This window comes from Fundulus heteroclitus, chromosome 1 (genome assembly GCF_011125445.2).
Source record: "Fundulus heteroclitus isolate FHET01 chromosome 1, MU-UCD_Fhet_4.1, whole genome shotgun sequence".
Taxonomy (NCBI): Eukaryota; Metazoa; Chordata; class Actinopteri; order Cyprinodontiformes; family Fundulidae; genus Fundulus; species Fundulus heteroclitus.
In genome coordinates, this window is record NC_046361.1 from 40,440,322 (window position 1) to 40,462,830 (window position 22,509).

The following is a 22,509-nucleotide window of genomic DNA, read 5'->3' on the forward strand; positions in this document are numbered from 1 at the left end:
AAGGCTTCATCGGGCAGCAGCTCTCCCCCCTCGCCTCCTGTTTACTGGCTTAAATTCTGTTTTTTAATTTACAGAATTTGTCTTCAAGTGGATGCCACTTTAGACGGTTAATCTGGAGACACGTTCTAACTGCTTGTTTAAAATTGGAAGATCACCGCTTTCAACCTCCATTTACCGTGTCAATGACCTTTAGCTTCTCAAACATCAAATCAGAAGCAGCTTTAATGTTTTAACAGAGCCTCATGTGAAAACCCCGGAACTATCCCTTTAACCTGCTGCCATCCGCCCCATGCAGCAGCAGCTCAGACAGAGTGGAGCATCCTGTCCGGAGCAGAGGATCTTTGCGGCAGTCTGCGGCCACAGCTCCCAGCAGCGGATGATGATGATGATGATGATGGTGACAGATGGAGGCTGTGTGTGATTGGGATTATTTTCGTTTCCCAGCAGCGGACAGAAACCGAGCAGCAGGCGGAGGTGAGTTCTCCTCACACCGGTTACCGAGCGCTTCACCTCGGCCACTGTCTGACGTTGTAGTCCGCGGGTTGTCTGCGTGAAGGTCCGCACACACCAGAGAAGCCCAACCTAACCATCCGTGGCTTTTATTTCTTTAATGACGAGCTTTAAATCTTTCTAGTCTGGGTTTTCTGCGCGAACCTGGACTCTTGTGCCTTAATTAGCGCTGACCGTAAATTGGTCTCTCTCTCTCTCTCTCTCTCTCTCTCTCTCTCTCTCTCTCTCTCTCTCTCTCTCTCTCTCTCGTGCACACACACACACACACACACACACACACACACACACACACACACACACACACACACACACACACACACACACACACACATCCTCTCTGCAGAAACCGGTTCAAACCTCTAATTTAAACCATTTCCCTCCGTCAGCAGACTTGGGATCAGTCACCGGCTGTTGATTGGCTTCATTGTTTCTGGGATGATGTTCTGGGGTCTGTTGGAGCCTCTGTGGGAGTTTAGTGGGGCTCCCACTCCGTGGAGTGAAACCCGAGATATTCAGCGCCTAGGAGCGGGTGATCAGAATATGCTGCATTATAAGTGTTGTTTTTAATGACATATCCGTTTTCTATGTGTGCTGCTTTGGGAAATCTAAGTATGTTCATGTTGTTAAAAGAGAAATTAGCTATGATGGGGACAAAAACACATAAACATAGAATAAACTAAGCAAGGAGTAACTAAGACACGTAAAGCATCTGTGAAATAAAAATAAAGAGATAAAAGACAAAAAAAAAAAACCTCAGAGACAGGAACCTCACTGTAAACGTTTTTATTCAAGTGATGTTCTGTGAAGTAGTGCTCAGCGGTCAGTAGCCTACCTTACCCCATAGGCTGATGCCAAGTTACGTTGATAAAATGTTGTACCGGTCTGAGCCATCAGCTCGTTGTAAGGTGCTCCATTTTTCCACCAGACTTTGATTTATTGCTGTTTTTACAGCACAGCTTTGTGTTTTGGGATTGAGATCTTGATGGCAGTACATGTAAAGGATTCACTCTGCTGTAGAAATTGAAATAATCTATTTAGCTGTAGAGCACGGTAGTAGTGAGAATAATTTAAAGATGTTTCTACTCTCACCAGCCATTTTATGAGTATTGCCTTCAGCACTGTCTTAAATCTTCATGGCATAAATTCAAGATTTTTCCATCACATTACATAAGTGCCCTGTTGGGTTGTTACAAATGTCTGCCATACCCTACACCAACAGCAGCTGAATCACTGATACAAGGCAGAACATTGTTTCTGACCCTAGTTTCTTGTTTTTAGGTGTAGTGCGTGGTCAATTGAGCTACTGTTGCTGTTCTCTGACACCAACAAGGATTTTTATCCGCAAACTGCAGCTAACTGGATGTTTCTATTCTCAGAAAAGTGTGCTAAAGTAGTCTGTGAGAGTATTGTGCTTTTCAAGAGGCACACAATGATTTTAAAGTCTGGAAAAATACAAGCAGACAAAACAAATCCAGAGTCAGTTCTGGGATTAGAGCAGAAAAACTAGACTGAATTTAATACATTTGTGAATATCTGTTTTAGACATCATTTCAGCATATTCTATTCAATTGTATTAATATAGACCTGCAGGCGAGACCTCACTCTAGAGCTTAGATTCACATGCAAATTCACCTGGAACTGGAGCTCTAGTGAAGCCTTGTCTGCAGGTCTATAAAGCTTAGAACTCCACACTACTCCAGACACTTTGAACTGAGAAAGCTTCCTGGATGGTAAGCGAAACGTCATCAGCTTCAGAATAGAAGTCCAGTTGTTTATTTATTTATTTTTTTTTACCTTTTTTGGATTGATCATGACCCGGATGACTGAGAATTTTCACCAACATATTTTTACAATGTCAGCTTCAATCAGATCCTCCAGGTTGGTGAGAAAGTTTCCTCTCTAAGGAAACCCAGCAGGTTGCATCAAGTCTCTCCAAGCAGCATTCACTCCTCCTGAAAGAGCGTAGAGCCACAGTGGACAGTCGTCTGCATTGTTGATGGCTTTGCAGCAATCCCTCATACTGAGCATGCATGAAGCGACAGTGGAGAGGAAAACTCCCCTTTAACAGGGAGGAGAACCTCCAGCAGAACCAGAACCAGGCTCAGTGTGAACGCTCATCTGCCTCCACGCACTGGGGCTTAGAGAAGACAGAGCAGAGACACAGAAGCGCTTCTGTGCACTCCAAAAACTGAGTGTAAGGGCCTGGTGGACGATACAAAACAACAAACAGAAGAGGTTTTATTGCTTTGCAGTTTTGATGAGGGAAACTGAGGGTTAAATGCTCAAAAGAATTGCAGTTATTAATTGGCCTGGGACTAATTAATAAATCAGACTGAAAGATAGTTGCCATTCGTCCTCCTCTTCCCACAGATCTGGGAATGTTAAAATTTGAATAATTGGAGGGAGTTGACTCATTTATACTAACGTAGTCCTCTTGTAGCCAGGTTTCTGTGAGACAAAATAAATCAATCTGATTATCAGAAATCAATTAATTAACTAGCAAAGTCTTTGGAGGGAGAGACCTTATATTTAATAGACCACATTTAATTGTTTTATTTTTTTGGTTCAAGTTGAGTCGTATTCGTTTTTATTATTTGTTCCTTTTAGATCGGTTTTTAATCTGTTCAGTTTTGGCCGTGGGAAAGACACCGTCTCAATAGGATAATGGGTGGGTAACAGTACAGAAGCTGCAGAGAAGTGTGTTAAACTACGGCTCTGCTTCCTGGTCTGGACCCTGGGTTGTCAGCATTTAGGAGAACTAATAAATCCGGCCAGATTTCTAGAAAGAAGAGCTGCACCATCCAAAGTAGGATGGATGCCGTCTCTCCGGATCAGACCAGGTTTTCCCCAGAAAGTTCTCCAGTTATCAATGTAGCCCACGTCGTTTTCTGGACACCACCTAGACAACCAGCGGTTGAATGATGACATGCGGCTAAACATGTCATCACTGGTCAGATCAGGCAGGGGACCAGAGAAAATTACGGAGTCCGACATTGCTTTAGCAAACTCACACACCGAAGCAACACCAACTTTAGTGACCTCCGATCATTACCACCAGCGTGAATAACAATCTTACTGTATTTACGCTTATCCTTAGCCAGCAGTTTCAGGTAAGATTCTATGTCGCCCATTCTGGCCCCTGGCAGGCATTTGACTATGGTCCCTGTTGTCTCTAGTGCCACGTTTCTGACTATGGAGCTCCCAATCACCAGGATCGGCTTCTCAGCGAGTGTGCCGCTGAGTGGGGGAAATATATTAGAAAAGCAGGTGGTGACCTTGGGGCTGGAATCTAAAGCTATGCTTCCTATGTATTGTCACCCAGCCGGCCAGAGGTCCAAGCTGAGCAGACTCTGCTGGAGGACCGCTAAGTGAAGCTAACCTTTGTGTCTCCACATTAGCCAAGGGGCCTTGGCTATCTGCTGGGTTTTCAACGGCCTGGAGTTGGGCCTCTAATTCTGACACCGTGGCCTCCAAAGCTATGTACGGTTATCACTAAAGGAGGCAGAGGAATAAGTAAACTTTAGACACAGAGAGTAGACTTGGAGACTTGGTAAAGATGGAGAAGCAAGCAAGGCTGCCATAGTACGGCTAAAGCTAGGCTAGCAACCTTTTTTCGCAGAGAAAACAAACAAACATATGAAACATCACGAGTTCCCAAGCGTAAAGTGCAGCAACAGAAAATGTGCTCTAAGCGTACTTATGTGTTAGAAACAGATATGTCACAGCAAAGAGAATTAGGATAAAATCAGGAGAGCCTGGAACACCAAACAACAGTCCACACAGCACACAACGTAGCTGCAGGACACAGGAAGTAAAAATTCCTTACCCATCACAGGCAGGTAAGCCAAACAATGCAGGAATCAGACTGTGCTGTCTTATACATCAAGAGAATTGCAGCGAGCCAGAGCTGCAACAATTAAACATCTTATAGTGAAAGTTGTTATTCTGGTGTAAGGCACAAAGAGCAGCCTGGTGTCAGAAGACCTGAGATGATAGCATAGTTTGTAAGGGTGAAGAGGTCAGAATCGTATTATGGAGAAAGGCAAAGGAGAAATGTACTGGTTAAAGGTAGCACTCTGTAACTCTTCTGAGGACCAAACTGGAAGCTGGACTGAGCCATGCCAGTTGAACTGACAGGATTAGGTGAAGAGCAGAACCAGGGTAATCAAGCTTCATACATAATGGAGCCTCACCTTAACTTTATAGGGTAAACCAAAGCTCACACCGCAGTGATCAACAAAATGAAAACATTAGTAAAGGGATGTCCAACTGCAGTCATCAAGGGCCGGTTCCCTGCATTTATTAGATGTGTCCTCTCTCCAACAGAGCTGAATAATTTTTAGTGATTAAAGGTTTGTTGGATCAGGACAACATCTAAAACATGCTGGACAACGAGCCATGAGGACTGACTTTGGACACCGCTGCTTTAATGAGACTTTCAGCAAAAAGATCAAGTAGATGGAGGGAAATTTAGAGATGTTCTAATGTGAAATACATTCAGTAATGTATGCAGTCCAGGCTGATGCTACAACTTGCAATAATGCAAAAATCTATTTAATACACTGTCCTACAACCCGTGCAATAATCCTGATGTAGTGACTTCTGCTGCTATCAACACCTGAACATAAGTCAGCACACATGTATGTACAAATGTATACAATGTATATGCACATATATACGCGTAGGTACGTACACTCCTGATCAAAATCTTAAGACCAGTCAAAAAATTGCAAGAATTTGCATTTTGCGCTAACGTTACTTTTTTTTTTTTTTTTTTTTGGAATGTTGGCGTGGCGGTAGTGTGAGTTTGGCGTGTCGGCCGCCACGCCAAGATAGCGCTGCGGGAAACCCTGATATATATATATATATATATATATATATATATATATATATATATATATATAGACCACTAAGAATGTAAATGAGACATCATATGCCCATTCCTATTTCCTTTTTTTTGGTATTGTTTTTGATCCATTGTATATATGAAGATTCACTGTATATAACTGAATGCACCTTCCCTACTCTGCACCTTCTTGTATGAGCCGATGTGACGAGTGAATTTCTCCATTGTGAGATCAATAAAGACTATCTTATCTTAACTTTAGAAGATGGACAGGTTTAGCAGCCCTCTATACGTATAAGAATATATACAAACAACCTATGGTGCCTCAACCAGTAACTTGTTTTGTTGTTGTTATTTTTCAGTAGATTTACAGACATTCAGACGTTGGAATCCTCAGAAAGTTGACGTGAGGCTGTGGGGAAAACAAACTGGATAGTTTGGTGCTGATTCACATTTTGAATATAATCATATGCAAAAAATGAGAGACCATGGTCACAAATTATTTGTATCAGTGCAATCATCTGTTAAAAAAAGAATATCGGTCCGAGTAAACAGCCTTGAGGCACTACCAGATTGTTGTGAGAGAACAGCTATTAATGTTATTAATTAATGGGTTATTAATGTTATGCTCAGACCAACAGAGAATCAGATATTCCAGTCAGACGTGGTGTTACGTTTTAAAAGGTTTGTTGACAAAAACCAAACTTTGTGCCGGCAGGAAAAACAGAAATCAGCAGAAATCCGTTAGAGCTGCTCACAGCGTGAGCTAACAGGCGAGTAAAGGTCCACCAGCCAGGCTTGGATCTTACACAAAGAGGCAGACGATGTTCCTGGTCACGAGACTCTAGGTCTTGGTCCAGAAAAGGTGTCCGACAGGGACAAGATGAGATGGGGAAATCCAGGAACATGAACAGGAAACGCAGGCTAGGAACGCTGGACATCTCCTCACACTTGGCTTTCAATAATCCAGTCCTGACTGACTGAAGAACAGGATTTTATAACAGCATGAGAACAGGTGAACGGAATGTTGCTGCGAAAGGAGGATCACAGGCGCAGCAGATGGTGCAGGAGAAGAGTGAGAGGATCTTCTCAGTCTGCTGACAGTACAGGACAGTACTATACCAGGTTAGAGAGCAGGATGGTTTGATAAGTTATGTTAAATTTAACAAAATCAATGAGAACTTCACAGAAGTTCTACACTTGGGGTACAAGAACAACGTCCTCTGTTTTGTATGTATTATGTATTGGCCTTTTGTCAGAATATACCAACAGAATTAGTAATAAGTGCTTCTTCAAGGTCTTGGCGCAATTTTATATTCTACTGTATATGCACAAGTGAAGGAAAACATGACTTAGCAATATTGCTGTTTTTGCAAAGAAATTTCTTAAGTTATCAATAAATAAATCAAAATAAGTTATAAATCAACCAGATACATTTGGACAAAACTTTGAACGTGGTAACATGGAGATAAAAATAAAGAAGTTTTTTTCCAAGCAAACAAATTATTGACGTTAACTGTAAAAATGTTCATTACCCAACCCATTTGGCTGGAAACACCATGCTCTGCAGATGCCCACTCTCTCCTTGTTCTCAAAATGTTCCTACTCATTTTCTGTTTTTATCAACTGTGGCATCCAAAAAAGAAAACAGGCAACTTTAATTACATTTATATCAACATCTTCTATATAGTTGTTTTTATAGCTCATGTACAATAATCTAGACATACAGTTGCTGTGCAGTCTTACTGGTCGGTGGGCTATATTAGGACACTGGTGAATAATTTGTCCTTGAAGTGTTAGGAGGAGGAAACATTAGAAAAGAAGGATTTAATGAAGCATTAACCATGAGAAATCTTGAGGGCTTGATAACGGGGTCATGTTATCTTCAAAGCTGTACCATGTTGGGATGTTTCTGGTCTGTCTCCATCACACGTGGTCAAAGGAAGGACTGAAGTCTCATGGATGCACATAGAAAGCAAAGGGTGGTCTATGAGACGAGCCACTGCAGCACAGATTGCTACAGATGTTAATGCGGGTTCTGGGCCAGCTGTGGCTCAGCGAGCCGTCAGAGGCTTCCCCAACCACATGTTGATCTACCCTTGGGCAAGGCAGTTGACCCCAGCTGCCTGCTGAGCTCTGTACCAATGTGTTAGTGTTGTGAATGCAGCAGAGTGAATGTGGCTAAAGTGCAAAAGCACTTTGAGTCGTCGGTATGATTATTAAGGAGTTGATCACAGTACACAGCTCATCGCAGGCTGCTGGGTACGACGACGCGTCCCCACAGAACCGTCAGGAGGCCCATGCTGGCCATACTGTTATGCCTGAGCCGTTTCAGTGCGTTACCCACTAAATGCTTATCACAGCTGCAGTCATTAACAATCTCAATATCGCACATCTGGATATTGAGATGATTTCGAGTCAAAACGTTGTGCGGCTCCACATGGTACCTTTAGGTTTCCCCTGTGGCTCATGGAAGCATCAACCTTTAGAATATGTTCAGTTAATGCTTGGATCAAATCTGCTGTGGAAGCACAGAGCAGCTGAATTCCTCCTGTGTTGTAAGGATAATGTTGCTGCTTGTGCTCCGAGACGCTTTCACCGTGCAACAGTTCATGTTCCTCTCTGCCGCCACGACGCCTCCCTCCTTCCTCTCCACTGTTCCAACACTTCTACACATCCATCCATCCATCTGGACTCGACACCTCCTCCTCTTCTTTTACGGCAACATAGCAGAGGAAGAAAACCGACCCCCAACCCCCCCCCCCCCCCCCACCCTCCTACTCCCCTCATGTTTCCTCACTGATAATAACCCAAACGTCGTCCGTTCACGCGCTCGTGAGGACGGCGCGGATCATCAGCCCTGCTGCAGCGGATCGTTCGGCTGTCAAACGCAGAGGAATGATAATTACGAAGCGATTGACTCGGCAGAAGAGGGAAGACGAGAAGGAGAGAAGGAGCCTGGCCTGCAGCGTCGGGATGAACGGAGGAAGAAATGACGAGGGAGAGGGAATATGAAGGAGGCATAGAACTGGTGTCCATCTGATCGCGCAGAAGAGAGGAAAACCTTGGAGTGGTAGCAGCTGTCTTTTTTTATTTCTGGAGGAGATGATGGTGACAGCAGCAGCAGCAGCGAAGGAGGGGAAAGAGGAATGAGCTGGGATCAATAATCCTCCCTCCTCCACCTTCATCCCTCCATCACCTCTGCAGGAGCCGCTGAAACCTGTGAGGCTCCTGCTTTGAAATCTGCTTTCTGATTCTGTCGGCTCTTTTTCCAATGCTGCATCGTGCCTGTGAGCGAGCGCTCACATGTGTCACCTCACTGCTGGCTATGTAGGCCGCTGTGTGCGGAACGTGCAGCCTGTGGTAACCGCTCCGCATGCGTGTGCTGCTGGTGCAGATGGAGGGAGGCTGTGCCGTGTGTGTGGATGATGCGTGGGTTGTATGAGCAACTGCGTGTTGGTGTGGCGGATAACGTGACTGTAAAACCGGGCAGTTAAAATAGTGGCGCTGCTGTTAAATTAGATCCAGGTTGTATAAAGGATGATGAGAAGAATGCATCTGATAAACCGCCTACACGCCTAATTCTGGGTGCTGCTGTGTGGGATGCAGATTAATTTCAGTTTAAAATGAGAAAAAATGGGGGGAAGCGGGTTGTTTCTGGAAACTCGACTGAGAGCAACGCAGAGATTTTCTTGGTTTTAATGGAAGAGGAAGATTTTTGAATGCAGCAGCTTCAAAGTAAACCTAAGTCGTTGTTGAACGTCCTAACAGAATTACATCACATTAAACCTGAACTTACTAATTGATCCTCCTTTTGTTGTCATATCTAGACTTAAAAAGTTACAGATGAATATTTTGTTGTTGTACATTTTCTGAAGTCTAAATTTCTTTAGCATGTATTTTATGTTTGGGGCTCTTATTGTGAAAGATTACAATAAATGCTGCCCTATCTGTTAAATCATAATTGTCATAATTGATCTGCGCAGTATCACAACTGGAAAAAAACTGTTTTATGAGCTTTTATAGTGCTGTTAAAAATAATTTGCTCCACTTTTGCTTTTTTGTCACAATCAAATATTTCACATTGTCAACATAACAGGACTGAATCCAAACAGCAGTTTTCAAACGAGGATTTCATTCAGGTTCACCAGCCACACCCAGCCTGGTTACTTCCTGATTTGTAGAATCAAGAAGTCTCTTCAACAGAACCTGTCTGGCAACATGAAGCAGGCTGAAAGATCTGAAAAAATAAACACACATCTTGCTCCAAACTAAAGACAATTAGTAGTAGTAACTTTATTTGTCCCAATATGGGCAATTTTTGTGCAGTAGTAATAAACATTCACACTTCACACATAAAAACACAAGAAACACATAAAATATAAAAGTAAGGTGAATACATATATACATATGAATATGTGCAGAATAAGGACAGATGAGAAACAAAGTCACTAGCTACACTTACATGTCGAAAATGTCCCAGTCGGATTGAAATGTATTCGGATTAAAGAACAGAAAACTATCGGATTGTACCGTTTATATGGGCACACAATCAATTAATCCGATCATAAAGTGCATTAATAGAGACCTGACTTTATTCAAAATAGATCATCTCCTCAACAGACTTCTAGAAGATCTGCAGCATCTTACTGCAAACCCTGAAGGACCTAAGCTTCCTCAGGAAGTCCAGTCTGCTCTGTCCCTCCTTGTAGACAGCTTCTCCAGTTCAGGTGAACACCACCTCCACTTCTCCCCACTGACTAAATGAAGGCAAATTAAAGGATGTTCTGAATTTTCCAGTGTGTGATTATGGTAATACAGTAAAATTTGTATTTTAATGCTTTCTAAACATGATAGAGCAGGTTCCTGCATGCCGTTAAGACGTTATCAGCCTGCAGAGTTCTGTGTTACATTGAAGCTTCCAGGCTAGCATCCCAACAACCATTATTTAGGCAAAGCCTGAGCTGGGACTACATTTCAAGGTTAGTTACAGTTGTTGCTTCCTGATATATTAGATTAATGCTGCTCTCAGGTTCTCACACATTAATGCAATTTAAGTGGTTTTATGTGGATCTTTGTGACACTAATATTGCAGAACATCCTTTAATTTGTGCAGAAAAAGTGTGAAAACGTGTCGGAACTTAAATCAGAAAGAAAAATCTAAAATTGGCAAAAGCCCAGGTCGCAGAGCAGAATATGATGCAATAAGATGCAGGGGTTCTTATTCTGTCAACATGCAACTGAAAGACAGAAACCCCAAGTTTTAGTCTGGCAGAGATATTTTATTTGCAACATGTCTCCAGCCAGTATTTTGGTCACCTCCTTCCTCTCATAGTTGAATGACTCTAAGGTCCAAGCTAAGAGCTGCCCAGCATGTCTTCATTAGATGTCCGTAGTGTGCTCTAGGATCATGTTAAAACTTTCTGTACCACACTGTCTCCCTCACAGCGGTTCACGGAGCGTTCAAACTCTGCACAATCGGTGGCTGTTAACCAACTTTGCCCATTAGGATGTAGCTGTTGTGGTTCAGTTACTGTGTTGTTAAAAAGTTGCCGATACAACCAGAGTTGGGTAGAGTAGCCAGAAATTGTACTCGAGTAAGAGTAGCACTACTTCAACATATTTTTACTCAAGTAAAAATGAAAAAGTAGTCAGCCAAGAAATGACTCAAGTAAGAGTAAAAAAGTATTTGGTAAGAAGGCGACTCAAGTACCGAGTAACTAATCATAACAGCTTTAACATTCAAAAATTATGTAATTGGACAGAAAAATATAAGGTTATGTGCAAATTCTATTATTTTTTAAAGACAAAAGAAATTTTTTTCTAAATATCTTTTTTCAACATTAAATTTCAAAGCAATACTTACAGCTTGTATGTTAGAGCCGTGCAAAGTGCTTCGAATAACAATATCTACTGTTTATGACGTTCATCTGACCTCCAAATGGCTCAATGAGCTCAGCAGATAGAAAATAAATTTTATTCAAGTAAGAGTAGTGATACTTGAGTAATAATATGACTTAAGTAAAAGTACAGTGCAGTAAAACTACTCCTAAAAGTACATTTTGTTCAAAAAGTTACTCAAGTAAATGTAACTGAGTAAATGTAACTAGTTACTACCCACCTCTGGTTATAGTGAAAAACATCTATTACTTCCCTATGAACATTGGGAATATATCTCTGTGAGGATGTAAGTACATGTTGATGTTGAATTAAGCTTGTATCTGTTGGTCAGGTCTTTGAAGACTCCGATGCTAATGGTTAGCAAAGAATTGGGCTTTCACAGACGTTAGCGTTTAGCTGTCAGAGTTGCCACCAGCCCTTTATTGCCTTGCCATGATTTAAGACTTCCTTTGTGTTTACAGTTTTCCAGAGTTTTCATATGAGAGACACTGAATAAAAAACTGTGAGATTCTTGGTTTCATTGGAATGTTGTTCATCCACATGCCAAACTATTCATGGATGTCCAGAGAGGCTAGAGTCACACCCTTAGTTATTTGTATTTCTGATTTTGTAATTAATAGTAAAATTAATTGGTATGTTAAATAATTTATTAATTTTATTTATTAAAAACATGGACAGTACATACTGAATAACAAAGGCACAATGTGTTTTTAGCCAGATTTTAGCCCAAGGCTAAATTATATCGGCTTGGCATAAAATATTACAGCTCTGTTTGTGTGATATTGGACTTTTTTGTGCAATATCCTGTCCATTTCTCATATAGTAATTAGTAACTTGCTGAAGACTAGCCAGTTACGCATTATTACATCATGCCTGCATATTAGACAGCTCCAAACAGGCCCAAAGTTCTGCAGTTTGTATTTGACTCTTTTCTATTTACATTTTATGTGACTGTTAAAGAGAAAGATAAATTAATCCGCACATGCAAATTAAATTCATTTAACTGATTTAAATTCTTCATCTACCAGGAAAAAAAAACTTAGAATGTGTGTATTTAGTATTTGGTTTGTTGTTTTAGAATACTCAAAATGTCTTAATTTCGTGCCGTTTTCCGGGTCATCACACCAGCAAACAGGCTTAAATTTTATTTTTTATTTACATTTAACATAATTCAGGAGCTGTCCAATTGATTTTTTTATGTGTCAAGAGAAAATAAAAGAAAGTGACCTTCCTCTTTGAGATTTTTGGCTTTGTATCATCAAAGTAAAACTGTACATCAGTAACTTTGCGTGCTCATATGTAAGGGAGGTGTCCATTTTCAGAAATTAATGTATGACGCGTAGGTGTCAACCATCCGACACGAAGCAGACGGAATAAAAGGGTTTTATTCCACTTGTACCATGGTCATTTGCAAAATAAATATTAAATCAATTATTAACATTTTAATGTTTTTTTCACCATTAAAATCGTAAATTTTTCACAAGAAGCAGCAGAGAGATCTATTTAATATCTCTGTTTGTGACGCGCAGCATCAAAAGTCTTGCTGCTAGCAGCTAATGTTTAAGCCAGCACAATAATTTAGAGCAATCAGGCTATTAGAGCACAACTTGTTTCTAGGTGTCCTATAACACTTTTTAACGGACAACGAGCAGCCAATCAGAATCGTTTATTCACCAAGACCACAGTACACAAAGAGAATATAATTAGTCCGAGTATGATACATTTCTGATTTATATATAAATGTTACTGTTGATAGTTGTAAACTTACTGAGCCCCTAAAGGGACACTAAAGAGAAATTAAAAATATACTCTCTTGTGCGCACCAGTGTGTGTGTGTGTGTGTGTGTGTGTGTGTGTGTGTGTGTGTGTGTGTGTGTGTGTGTGTGTGTGTGTGTGTGTGTGTGTGTGTGTGTGTGTGTGTTTTAGAAGTCCCGCTCCAAGCATGGTTTGTTGTCTTGCAAAACAAGCTGAAGACGGCCATCCTACTAGCTATCACATTTTCAGCACCATGGACAGCATATCCTTGAGTTACTTGATTAATAAATTTAGGACATTCTGATTCACTATCCAACTGTTAGCAAGAAATTGTACACTTTACTGATAATGATAAGGTGATGCAATAATCTATTTAGCATGAACAGATAATCTGTCAGCAGCAGGTTTCTTCAGAAAAACCAATATCCACATCTTAAAACCCAGGCATCTGTCTGTGACTAGTCTTGGATTCCAAGAGACAACTTCACATTGATGAACCAAGTGAATTGCTACAGATGAGGCTGCGGTTCACACCATTGACCATCTCTAAATCCTGTAATGATGAACTGGGTTGCAAGAGACTTACTTGGTGTATAAAACTACTCTATTAGAAAAGTGAATGAATGGCACAACATATTCAAGGTTTGAGTATCCTTTGCGCCGAAATAGACCGTAGGACTTCAGGATAGGTTTTAAGTGACGTTCAGACACAACATAATGGTGACATCTTGCAAGAAATGCAGCAATGTCTTTGTATGGTAGCCCAAACTGAAAATATAGCCTAATTAGTTCATCTGCATCCATTTTAATGAACACGGTTGTTCAAAATACTCATGCGATGATGTGAGAAAGTATCTGGTGCGCACAAGATACTTTCTGGTGCACACGAGAAAGGATATATATATTTTTTTTTTATTTCTCTCCAGTGCCCCTATAAACTTTTCTTTACCAGATAAAAATAACTACCATAAATTCATTTCAGCATTTGATCAGAGAATGAAGGTGGCCTAAATTAACAGTACTTTGGTCCCTTTTTAAATCCAGGAGACTAGCACCCCATGTCTGTTTTTATCCGAAGAACTTTAGATTATTTAGCAACATAAGTAATACTGATTCTGCCAAATTAATTACTCTTTCAGTATTAAACATGTATTGAATATAAATGAAGTTTAAAAAACATATATGTTAAATAATTATAATTTCTATATAACAAAATCTAAACCAACATCATCAATTATGTTTATGCCTGAAATATTATTATTATTAACTATTAATTATTATTATTATTATTATTATTATTATTATTATTATTATTATTATTATTATTATTAGGATGCATCAAATCCAGACTTAACTAAGACGGAGAACCATTCACTCAAAGATCAGGCCGGATCAGAAGCTGTGGCGAATAGCAGCTCCTTGAAAGCTCCTGTGTGGTTTCCTCTGCTGCGTTTAAAACAACCTCTAACGTCGTGAGTAAAGGGAGAGAGGGAGGGATGATGGTCAGTTAGTGAGTCATGAATAATTGACTGTGCTTAATGGGAAGGGATATAAAAGCTCAAAACGATTTGGCTGCCGCGCGATAGAGACCAGCTGTGTGTGTGTGTGTGTGTGTGTGTGTGTGTGTGTGTGTGTGTGTGTGTGTGTGTGTGTGTGTGTGTGTGTGTGTGTGTGTGTGTGTGTGTGTGTGTGTGTGTGTGTGTGTAGGGGGGGGGGGGGCAGGATTGACACAGACTTGTGTTTCCATCGTGTTGTCTACGACTTCCTGAAGAGTTGATGTCAGGAAGTTTCCTTAAGGCGAAAGCATTTTTTGTGTGTTTTAATGGTCGTTGTGGGAGGATTTCAGTCAAAGCGGATCCAGTTCTAAACCCCCGGATTGTCGAACAAACCGAAGTGGTTTGTTTCCTCCCCTCCCCCATAAACGGCAGACCTTCTGAGTGTCGTCTTGCTGTTTAATAGTAATGAATTTTAGTTATTTTTTCTAAATTAAAGAGACAATGTCTCAGTCTAATATGTTCTAAACCATGTTTTTTAAGTACCATTACCGCCCCACTATGTAATAATTAGGTGCCTTTTTTAATGGGTTTTATTTAGAAGCATCAGAATGGAGCATGATTTTCCTGCCTTTTCACTGTAACGCATCAATTTGGTAAAAATCTGTATTTAGTCCAAAGAATTAAAAACGCCCCTCCCTGGGCTGCCACCTTACCGTGGTGGAGGGGTTTGAGTGTCCCAATGATCCTAGGAGCTATGCTGTCAGGGGCTTTAAGCCCCTAGTAGGGTCACCCGAGGCAGACAGGTCCTAGGTGAGGGACCAGACAAAGCGCAGCCCAAAATGCCCCTTATGATGAGTACAATTATTGGATCTCGTGTTCCCTCGCCCGGACGCGGGTCACCGGGGCCCCACTCTGGAGCCAGGCCTGGAGGTGGGGCACGTTGGCGAGCGTCTGGTGGCCGGGCTTTTGCTCATGGAGCCCGGCCGGGCTCAGCCCGAAGAGGCGACATGGGTCCCCCTTCCGATGGGCTCACCACCTGTAGGAGGGGCCAAAGGGGTCGGGTGCATTGTGCAACGGGTAGCAGTAGAGGGCGGGGACCTTGCCGTTCCGATCCTCGGCTGCAGAAGCTGGCTCTTGGGATGTGTAATGTCACCTCTCTGGTGGGGAAGGAGCCTGAGCTTGTGCGCGAGGTTGAGAGGTTCCGACTAGAGATAGTCGGACTCACCTCGACGCACCGCTCTGGCTCTGGAACCAGTCTCCTTGAGAGGGGCTGGACATTCTTCCACTCTGGAGTTGCCCCTGGTGAGAGGCGCCGAGCTGGGGTGGGCATACTTGTTGCCCCCCATCTCGGTGCCTGCACGTTGGGGTTTTCCCCGGTGAACGAGAGGGTGGCCTCCCTCCACATTCGTGTGGGGGGACGGATTTTCACTGTTGTTTGTGCTTACGCGCCAAACAGCAGTTCAGATTACCCACCTTTTTGGAGTCCTTGGAAGGGGTACTGGAGAGTGCCCCTCCTGGGGACTCCCTTGTTTTGCTGGGGGACTTTAACGCTCACGTGGGCAATGACAGTGGGACCTGGAGGGGCGTGGTTGGGAGAAATGGCCCAACTGATCTGAACTCGAGTGGTGTTTTGTTGTTGGACTTCTGTGCTCGTCATGGATTGTCCATCACAAACACCATGTTCAAGAATAAGGGTGTCCATATGTGCTCTTGGCACCAGGACTCCGTAGCTTGCAGTTTAATGATCGACTTTGTTGTCGTTTCATCTGATCTGCGGCCGTATGTCTTGGACACTCGGGTGAAGAGAGGGGCGGAGCTCTCCACCGACCACTACCTGGTGGTGAGTTGGCTCCGATGGCGGGGGAGGAAGCCGGTCCGACCAGGCAGGCCCAAACGTACTGTGAGGGTTTGCTGGGAACGTCTGGCAGAGTCCCCTGTGAGACGGAGCTTTAACTCCCACCTCCGGTAGAACTTTAAACACGTCCCGAGGGAGGGGGGGGACATTGAGTCTGAATGGACCATGTTCCGCGCCTCTATTGTTGAGGCGGCTAGTCGGAGCTGTGGCTGCAAGGTTGTCGGTTCATGTCGCGGCGGCAACGCTCGAACCCGCTGGTGGACACCAGCGGTGAGGGAAGCCGTCAAGCTAAAGAAAGAGTCCTACCGGGCTTTTTTGGCCTGTGGGACTCCGGAAACAGCTGATGTATACCGGCAGTCGAAGCGGCAGGCGGCTCGGCTGGTCGCCGAGGCAAAAACCCGGGCGTGGGAAGAGTTCGGAGAGGCCATGGAGAAAGACTTCCGTACGGCTTCGTAGCGATTCTGGTCCACTATCCAGCGTCTCAGGAGAGGGAAGCAGTGCAGTACCAACACTGTTTACAATGGGGGTGGTGTGCTACTGACCTCGACTCGGGACGTCGTGTTTCGGTGGCCGGAATACTTCGAAAACCTCCTTAATCCCACCAACACGTCTTCCATTGCGGAAGCAGAGCCTGGGGACTCTGGGTCGGGTTCTCCCATCTCTGGTGCTGAGGTTGCCGAGGTTGTTAAAAAGCTCCTCGGTGGCAAGGCTCCGGGGGTGGATGAGATTCGCCCTGAGTATCTTAAGGCTCTGGATGTTGTGGGGCTGTGTTGGTTAACGCGGCTCTGCAACATTGCGTGGACATCGGGGGCAGTTCCCCTGGATTGGCAGACTGGGGTGGTGGTCCCCCTATTTAAAAAGGGGGACCGGAGGGTGAGTTCCAACTACAGAGGAATCACACTCTTAAGCCTCCCTGGTAAGGTCTATTCAGGGGTTCTGGAAAGGAGGGTCCGTCGGATAGTCGAATCTCGGATTCAGGAAGAGCAGTGTGGTTTTCGTCCTGGCCGTGGAACACTGGACCAGCTCTATACCCTCAGCAGGATTCTGGAGGGGGCATGGGAGTTTGCCCAACCAGTGTACATGTGCTTTTGGGATCTGGAAAAGGCATTCGACCGTGTGTCCCGAGGGATCCTGTGGGAGGTACTCCGGGAGTATGGAGTACCGGACCCTTTAATAAGGGCTGTCAGGTCTCTGTACGACCGGTGTCAGAGTCTGGTCCGCATTGCCGGCAGTAAGTCGGCAATGAGTAATACTTGTTTCCGGTGAGCGTTGGACTCCGCCAAGGTTGCCCTTTGTCACCGATTCTGTTCATAACTTTTATGGACAGAATTTCTAGGCGCAGCCAAGGTGTTGAGGGGATCCGTTTTCGTGGCCTTAGGATTGCGTCTCTGCTATTCGCGGATGACGTGGTCCTATTGGCTTCATCAGGGCGTGATCTACAGCTCTCACTGGAGCGGTTCGCAGCCGAGTGCGAAGCGGCCGAGATGAAAATCAGTGCCTCCAAATTCGAGACCATGGTCTTGAACCGGAAAAGGGTAGAGTGCCTTCTCCGGGTTGGGGAGGATGTGCTGCCCCTAGTGGAGGAGTTTAAGTATGTTGGGGTCTTGTTCACAAATGAGGGGAAGATGGAGCGGGAGATCGACAGGCGGATTGGTGCAACGTCTGCTGTACCGATCCGTTGTGGTGAAGAGAGAGGTGAGCCAAAAGGCGAAGCTCTCGATTTACCAATCAATCTACGTTCCTACCCTCATCTATGGTCACGAGCTTTGGGTCGGATACAAGCGGCTGAAATGAGTTTTCTCCGTAGTGTGTCTGGGCTCTCCCTTAGAGATAGGGTGAGGAGCTCAGTCATCCGGGGAGGACTCAGAGTAAAGCCGCTGCTCCTCCACATTGAGAGGAGCCAGTAGAGGTGGCCCGGGCATCTGGTCAGGATGCCTCCTGGACGCCTCCCTGGTGAGGTGTTCCGGGCACGTCCCACTGGGAGGAGGCCCAGGGGAAGACCCAGGACACGCTGGAGGGACTATGTATAATATGATTGAACTTGACTTTGTAAAGTGCCTTGAGATGACATGTTTCATGATTTGGCGCTATATAAATAAAATTGAATTGAATTGAATGTCTCCCGGCTGGCCTGGGAACGCCTTGGGATTCCTCCTGAGGAGCTGGCCCAAGTGGCCGGGGAGAGGGACGTCTGGGCCTCCCTACTGAAGCTGCTACCCCCGCAACCCGACCCCGGATAAGCGGAAGAAGACGGACGGACGGACAAATTAAAAACGTTTGATTCTCGTATTTTTGGTTGAGCACAGAGAGATGATTTATCTACACAGATTGCTGCAAACAAATATCTGAATATCAATATAAAGACACTAATCTAAACAACAATTAGTGTTTCATGCTTTATTAGGTTGACCCATTTTTCTGAGCTGCAGTTCTCCTCACAGAGTCAATGTTTAGAAATATTTAAAACGTGTTTTTAAGCAGTCACCAGCGGTGTTTAGAAATCAATGCAGCATTTTTGGTGCAGAAAGTATGTTAATTCTGGGTTTGTATTCATGGTGAAGCCCAGTTTTTGTCTCAGATGTGGAGGGACTGACGCTGGTGGCGGTAACGGCGCCATCACCAGGTCAGAAGGCAGTTTAGTGGCTCCCTCTTTTCATTTTTCCCCTCATTTTCTCTCCTGTCGTTTTTGGCCTGCTTGGAAAAACATTTTCATGTGAACTTCAACCGATTTGAAATGTGCGGCATAAATATATTTGACATTTGACACTGATGGGGCGATGCACACGAAATAAGCTTGAAGGTTTGGAGGAGAGGAGGAATAAAATGGGGAGGCGTGCGGAGATGAAGAGTGATGGAGTGTAGGAGGAGATGCTGATTTTTCTTCTTTACCAAAAGCTGAAACGGTGCATGTGACCAGAAAGAACAGAGGGATGGAGATAAGAGAGGAGAACAGATCAGCTGGTGAGAACAGAGAAGGAAAGATGAAATAAGTGCAGGAAAGCATCAGAGGTCTGACTTCCTGTTGATTCTGCTTCTCATCTGCGTTTTCTTTCTTCTTCCTCCACATGTGACTGCAGGAGGAATGTGGAAGCGGCATTTGAAGGGATGATGCCAGATGCCTCATGGTATCCACGGAGAAGATCAGGGCCTCATCGCTGAGCCTCTGGATGTCCTGTCCAGCTCCACGCCGACTGCAGGATGGACCAAACTTCTCCCTCCGTCTACATCAGAAGATGATTTTTGACTGATGATATTTGCAGCTTGTGTTCTATTGTTTTTTTTTATGATTTGACTTCACTCAGAGCTGTTGGAACATTGCAGCAGCGTTCCTTGCCCCGGGATTTCGTCATGAGGCTGTGCAGGGCAGCCCGGGATTAGGAAGCCTGTTGGGGTGTCTGCGCTCCCTCTGCAGGATGAAAGAGGAGCTGTGGACCTTCTGTAGGCAGATGATACAGTTCCCCGACATAGAGGGACAGCTCGGTGCTCTGGTCCTTCCAGTCTGGCTGCTGGAAGCTGATGTTCTGGATGGAGATCAGTGAGAGGATACGGCAGCTTCACTGACCAACAGGAACACGAACCAAGCGCAGAGGAAGCGTCTGTGAGATCCGCGCGCTCGGGTGGGAACACCTGAGCCAGGGAATGCTTGTCCACTCCATAAAACGTCCTGATCGGAACGCACGGGGACGAGAGCCATCTTGATTTTTAAATCAGAACTCAAAGAGGGAAAGGTCCTCTCCCCCCCACTCACCTCAGGTGGGGGGGAGGGTGAAGGACTTCCTGTCTGAAGGTGTAGGCCCCAGGGCCTCAGGGCGTAGTTTTAGCTTGTAGATTAGGCCTTGCTTTCGTTGGGCTCTTTTAGCTCCGCTCAGCGTTGTTTGGCTGGCGCCCGGCTCCAGCTGGACCTAACCGGGCCGGCCGGCAGCATCCAGGTTCTTCACTTTCAGTCAGGCGTTAGCTAACTGGGATCTTTCCGCTGTGTTTAGCCTGAGGTCATGGATGCCAATCAGGGTCCAGGTTCAGGCAGTCCTGAAAGCCCCAACCGGGCCGTGGAGTACCTCCTGGAGCTGAACAACATCATCGAGAGCCAGCAGAAGCTTCTTGAGACCCAGCGGCGCCGAATCGAGGAGCTGGAGGTCCAACTGGACCGCCTCAGCCAGGAGAACAAAGATCTGCGTTTGGATCGGCAGCCCGTCGCTCCGCCTCCTCCGGCGCCTCCTCCAGAGCCTCCCGTCCCGCCTCCGCCCCCGCCGCCGCCTCCTGCTCACTCCGCGGCAACCAAGAACCACCACCACCACCACAACAGCCAGCCCCCCCCTCAGCCGCCCACCTCCATCCCCCTCCACCACAGCCACCAGTCTCACCACCATCACCACCACCACCACCACCACCAGCAGCAGCAGCAGCAGCACCACTCCTACAACAGCAGCACCAACACCGCTCCCGTGCCGCCTCTGGCCTCGGCGAACCCGACCTCCATCTCCGTGCCGACCCAGATCCCGGCTCCGACCTCCCCCACCAGCCCGGCGCCGCCCCCGCCCCCGCCGCCGATCCCGCCCAGAGATCAGCCGCGGGCCCACGGCCGGCTGACCCGAATGCCCTCCACCAGCACCGGGACGAACACCAACTTTGTGGAGAAGGAGAAGGAGCGTCTGGAGCGTCTGCACAGAGCCAACGCTGCCAACAACCACCACGCCCACACCCTGCACCACCAGAAACCGTGAGTGCTTCGTCTTTTTACCAGCAGCAGAGAGGGCACGAGGAATGGCAAACCAGACGAGTTAGCTCCCACGTCTAAAGCACGGCCCGTTAGTTTTACACACAGATCCGGTCCAAACGACTCCTGCATCGCCAGTGATGCATCTAAGTTGTGGAAATCGTCTGGTTTTCTGGATCTCGTGCTCATCTTTGATCGCTACTAACGTTGCAGCTTCCCTCACAGGTTTTGTGCTAGCATAGCGATGCTGTATACCTCCGTTTCTTTCCCCTTTGCTTCATCACTGCTGGCCAAAAACACTCAAGCCTCACCAGTTGTCTGGAAGGAAAGAAGCTGCATAACTTTTAAACTCGCTGTAGGAGCTGAGCGGTGCGTGGCTGTCGTGTGCACAGCGGTAAGAACTATTCAGCAAACGGGTTGAAATGTACGAACGGCAGCAGAAGGTGATGTAAGAAAGCCCACCAGCCCGGTTCCAATGCTGAGCAGCGGTGCTTTCAGGTTTCCACGGGCGGTCCGGACGTTTGTTGTAATGCAGGGAGGTGATGTGTCTGTCCTCTCTGGGAAGCCCAGGCTCTTTCCCCTGTTGTCCGTCACCTCCTACATGATGCACAAACTGAGGCGACACAGGTTACCTGCTGCATCAGACCGTAGTTGTCAGATGCTCATTTCAGTGTTTTCGCCTTTTTAGGTGTTTTGTTCTGTCAGAGAAACACAAAAATAACGACCGGCAGACTTTCACTATACTCCATGCATCTAGAGGGAGCTGATGGGGGTTTAGTCTGCCTCAGGTGGACGAGCGTCCCGGTGTTTGGTTGAGGAGCAGCGGCGAGGCAGGAGGCCCGTCAGGGTATTCAGAGGATGCCCTGAGGTGTAAAAGTGACAGAAAGCCCAGGAGGATCTGGTGCTGGAAGAACATTTAGACCAAAGTGGAGTCAGAAAGGCTTTGGGACTCTTGGCTGTTTCCGTTAAGCTGCACCGAATATTAAAGCACACGAGTTCTTCTCAGGCTGAAGACCACAATGACACTTCCTGGGGTTTTTGCTGCAGAAATCGTGATCTAATGATCTGTAGTTTCCCAATGAAGCCATTACCAACAGTGATGTGGTTTCCATTTGGACCATTGAACCTGTTTCTGCTCTGCAGAGATAACTGACGGCAGCGAGTCGGTGTGACGTTTGTTTCAGTCACAGCCAGTCTGGGTGGTCTGTCTGGGCGATATCATGCTGTGAGCCGCCTCCGTATAGAGAAGTCGGTAAGACGGCGCTGTGGAGGCACTGCTAGTTAAGATTTGGTACCAAAGAACATGAACTAAGACTCTTCTTTTCTGCATCCATCCGTCATCTATACCCACTTATCGCCTATGGGACTGAATGCCCTTTTTTTAAACTTAGGTAAATGTCCCCAAAACAGATGTAAAAAATCATCTGACCAG

General features: G+C 45.2%; 1 protein-coding gene across 1 annotated transcript in view; it reads left to right on the forward strand.

Annotated features, from left to right (window-relative positions):
* Positions 1–331: 331 nt before the first annotated feature.
* The window catches only part of LOC105918714 (IQ motif and SEC7 domain-containing protein 2), a 180,864-nt gene continuing 158,686 nt past the window's right edge, over positions 332–22,509 (forward strand). Inside the window, exons 1-2 of the mRNA XM_036142964.1 lie at positions 332–474; positions 19,441–21,080. Of these exons, the coding sequence (XP_035998857.1) occupies positions 20,356–21,080 (725 nt within the window). The 5' untranslated portion in view covers positions 332–474; positions 19,441–20,355. The remainder of the gene's footprint in view (positions 475–19,440; positions 21,081–22,509) is intronic.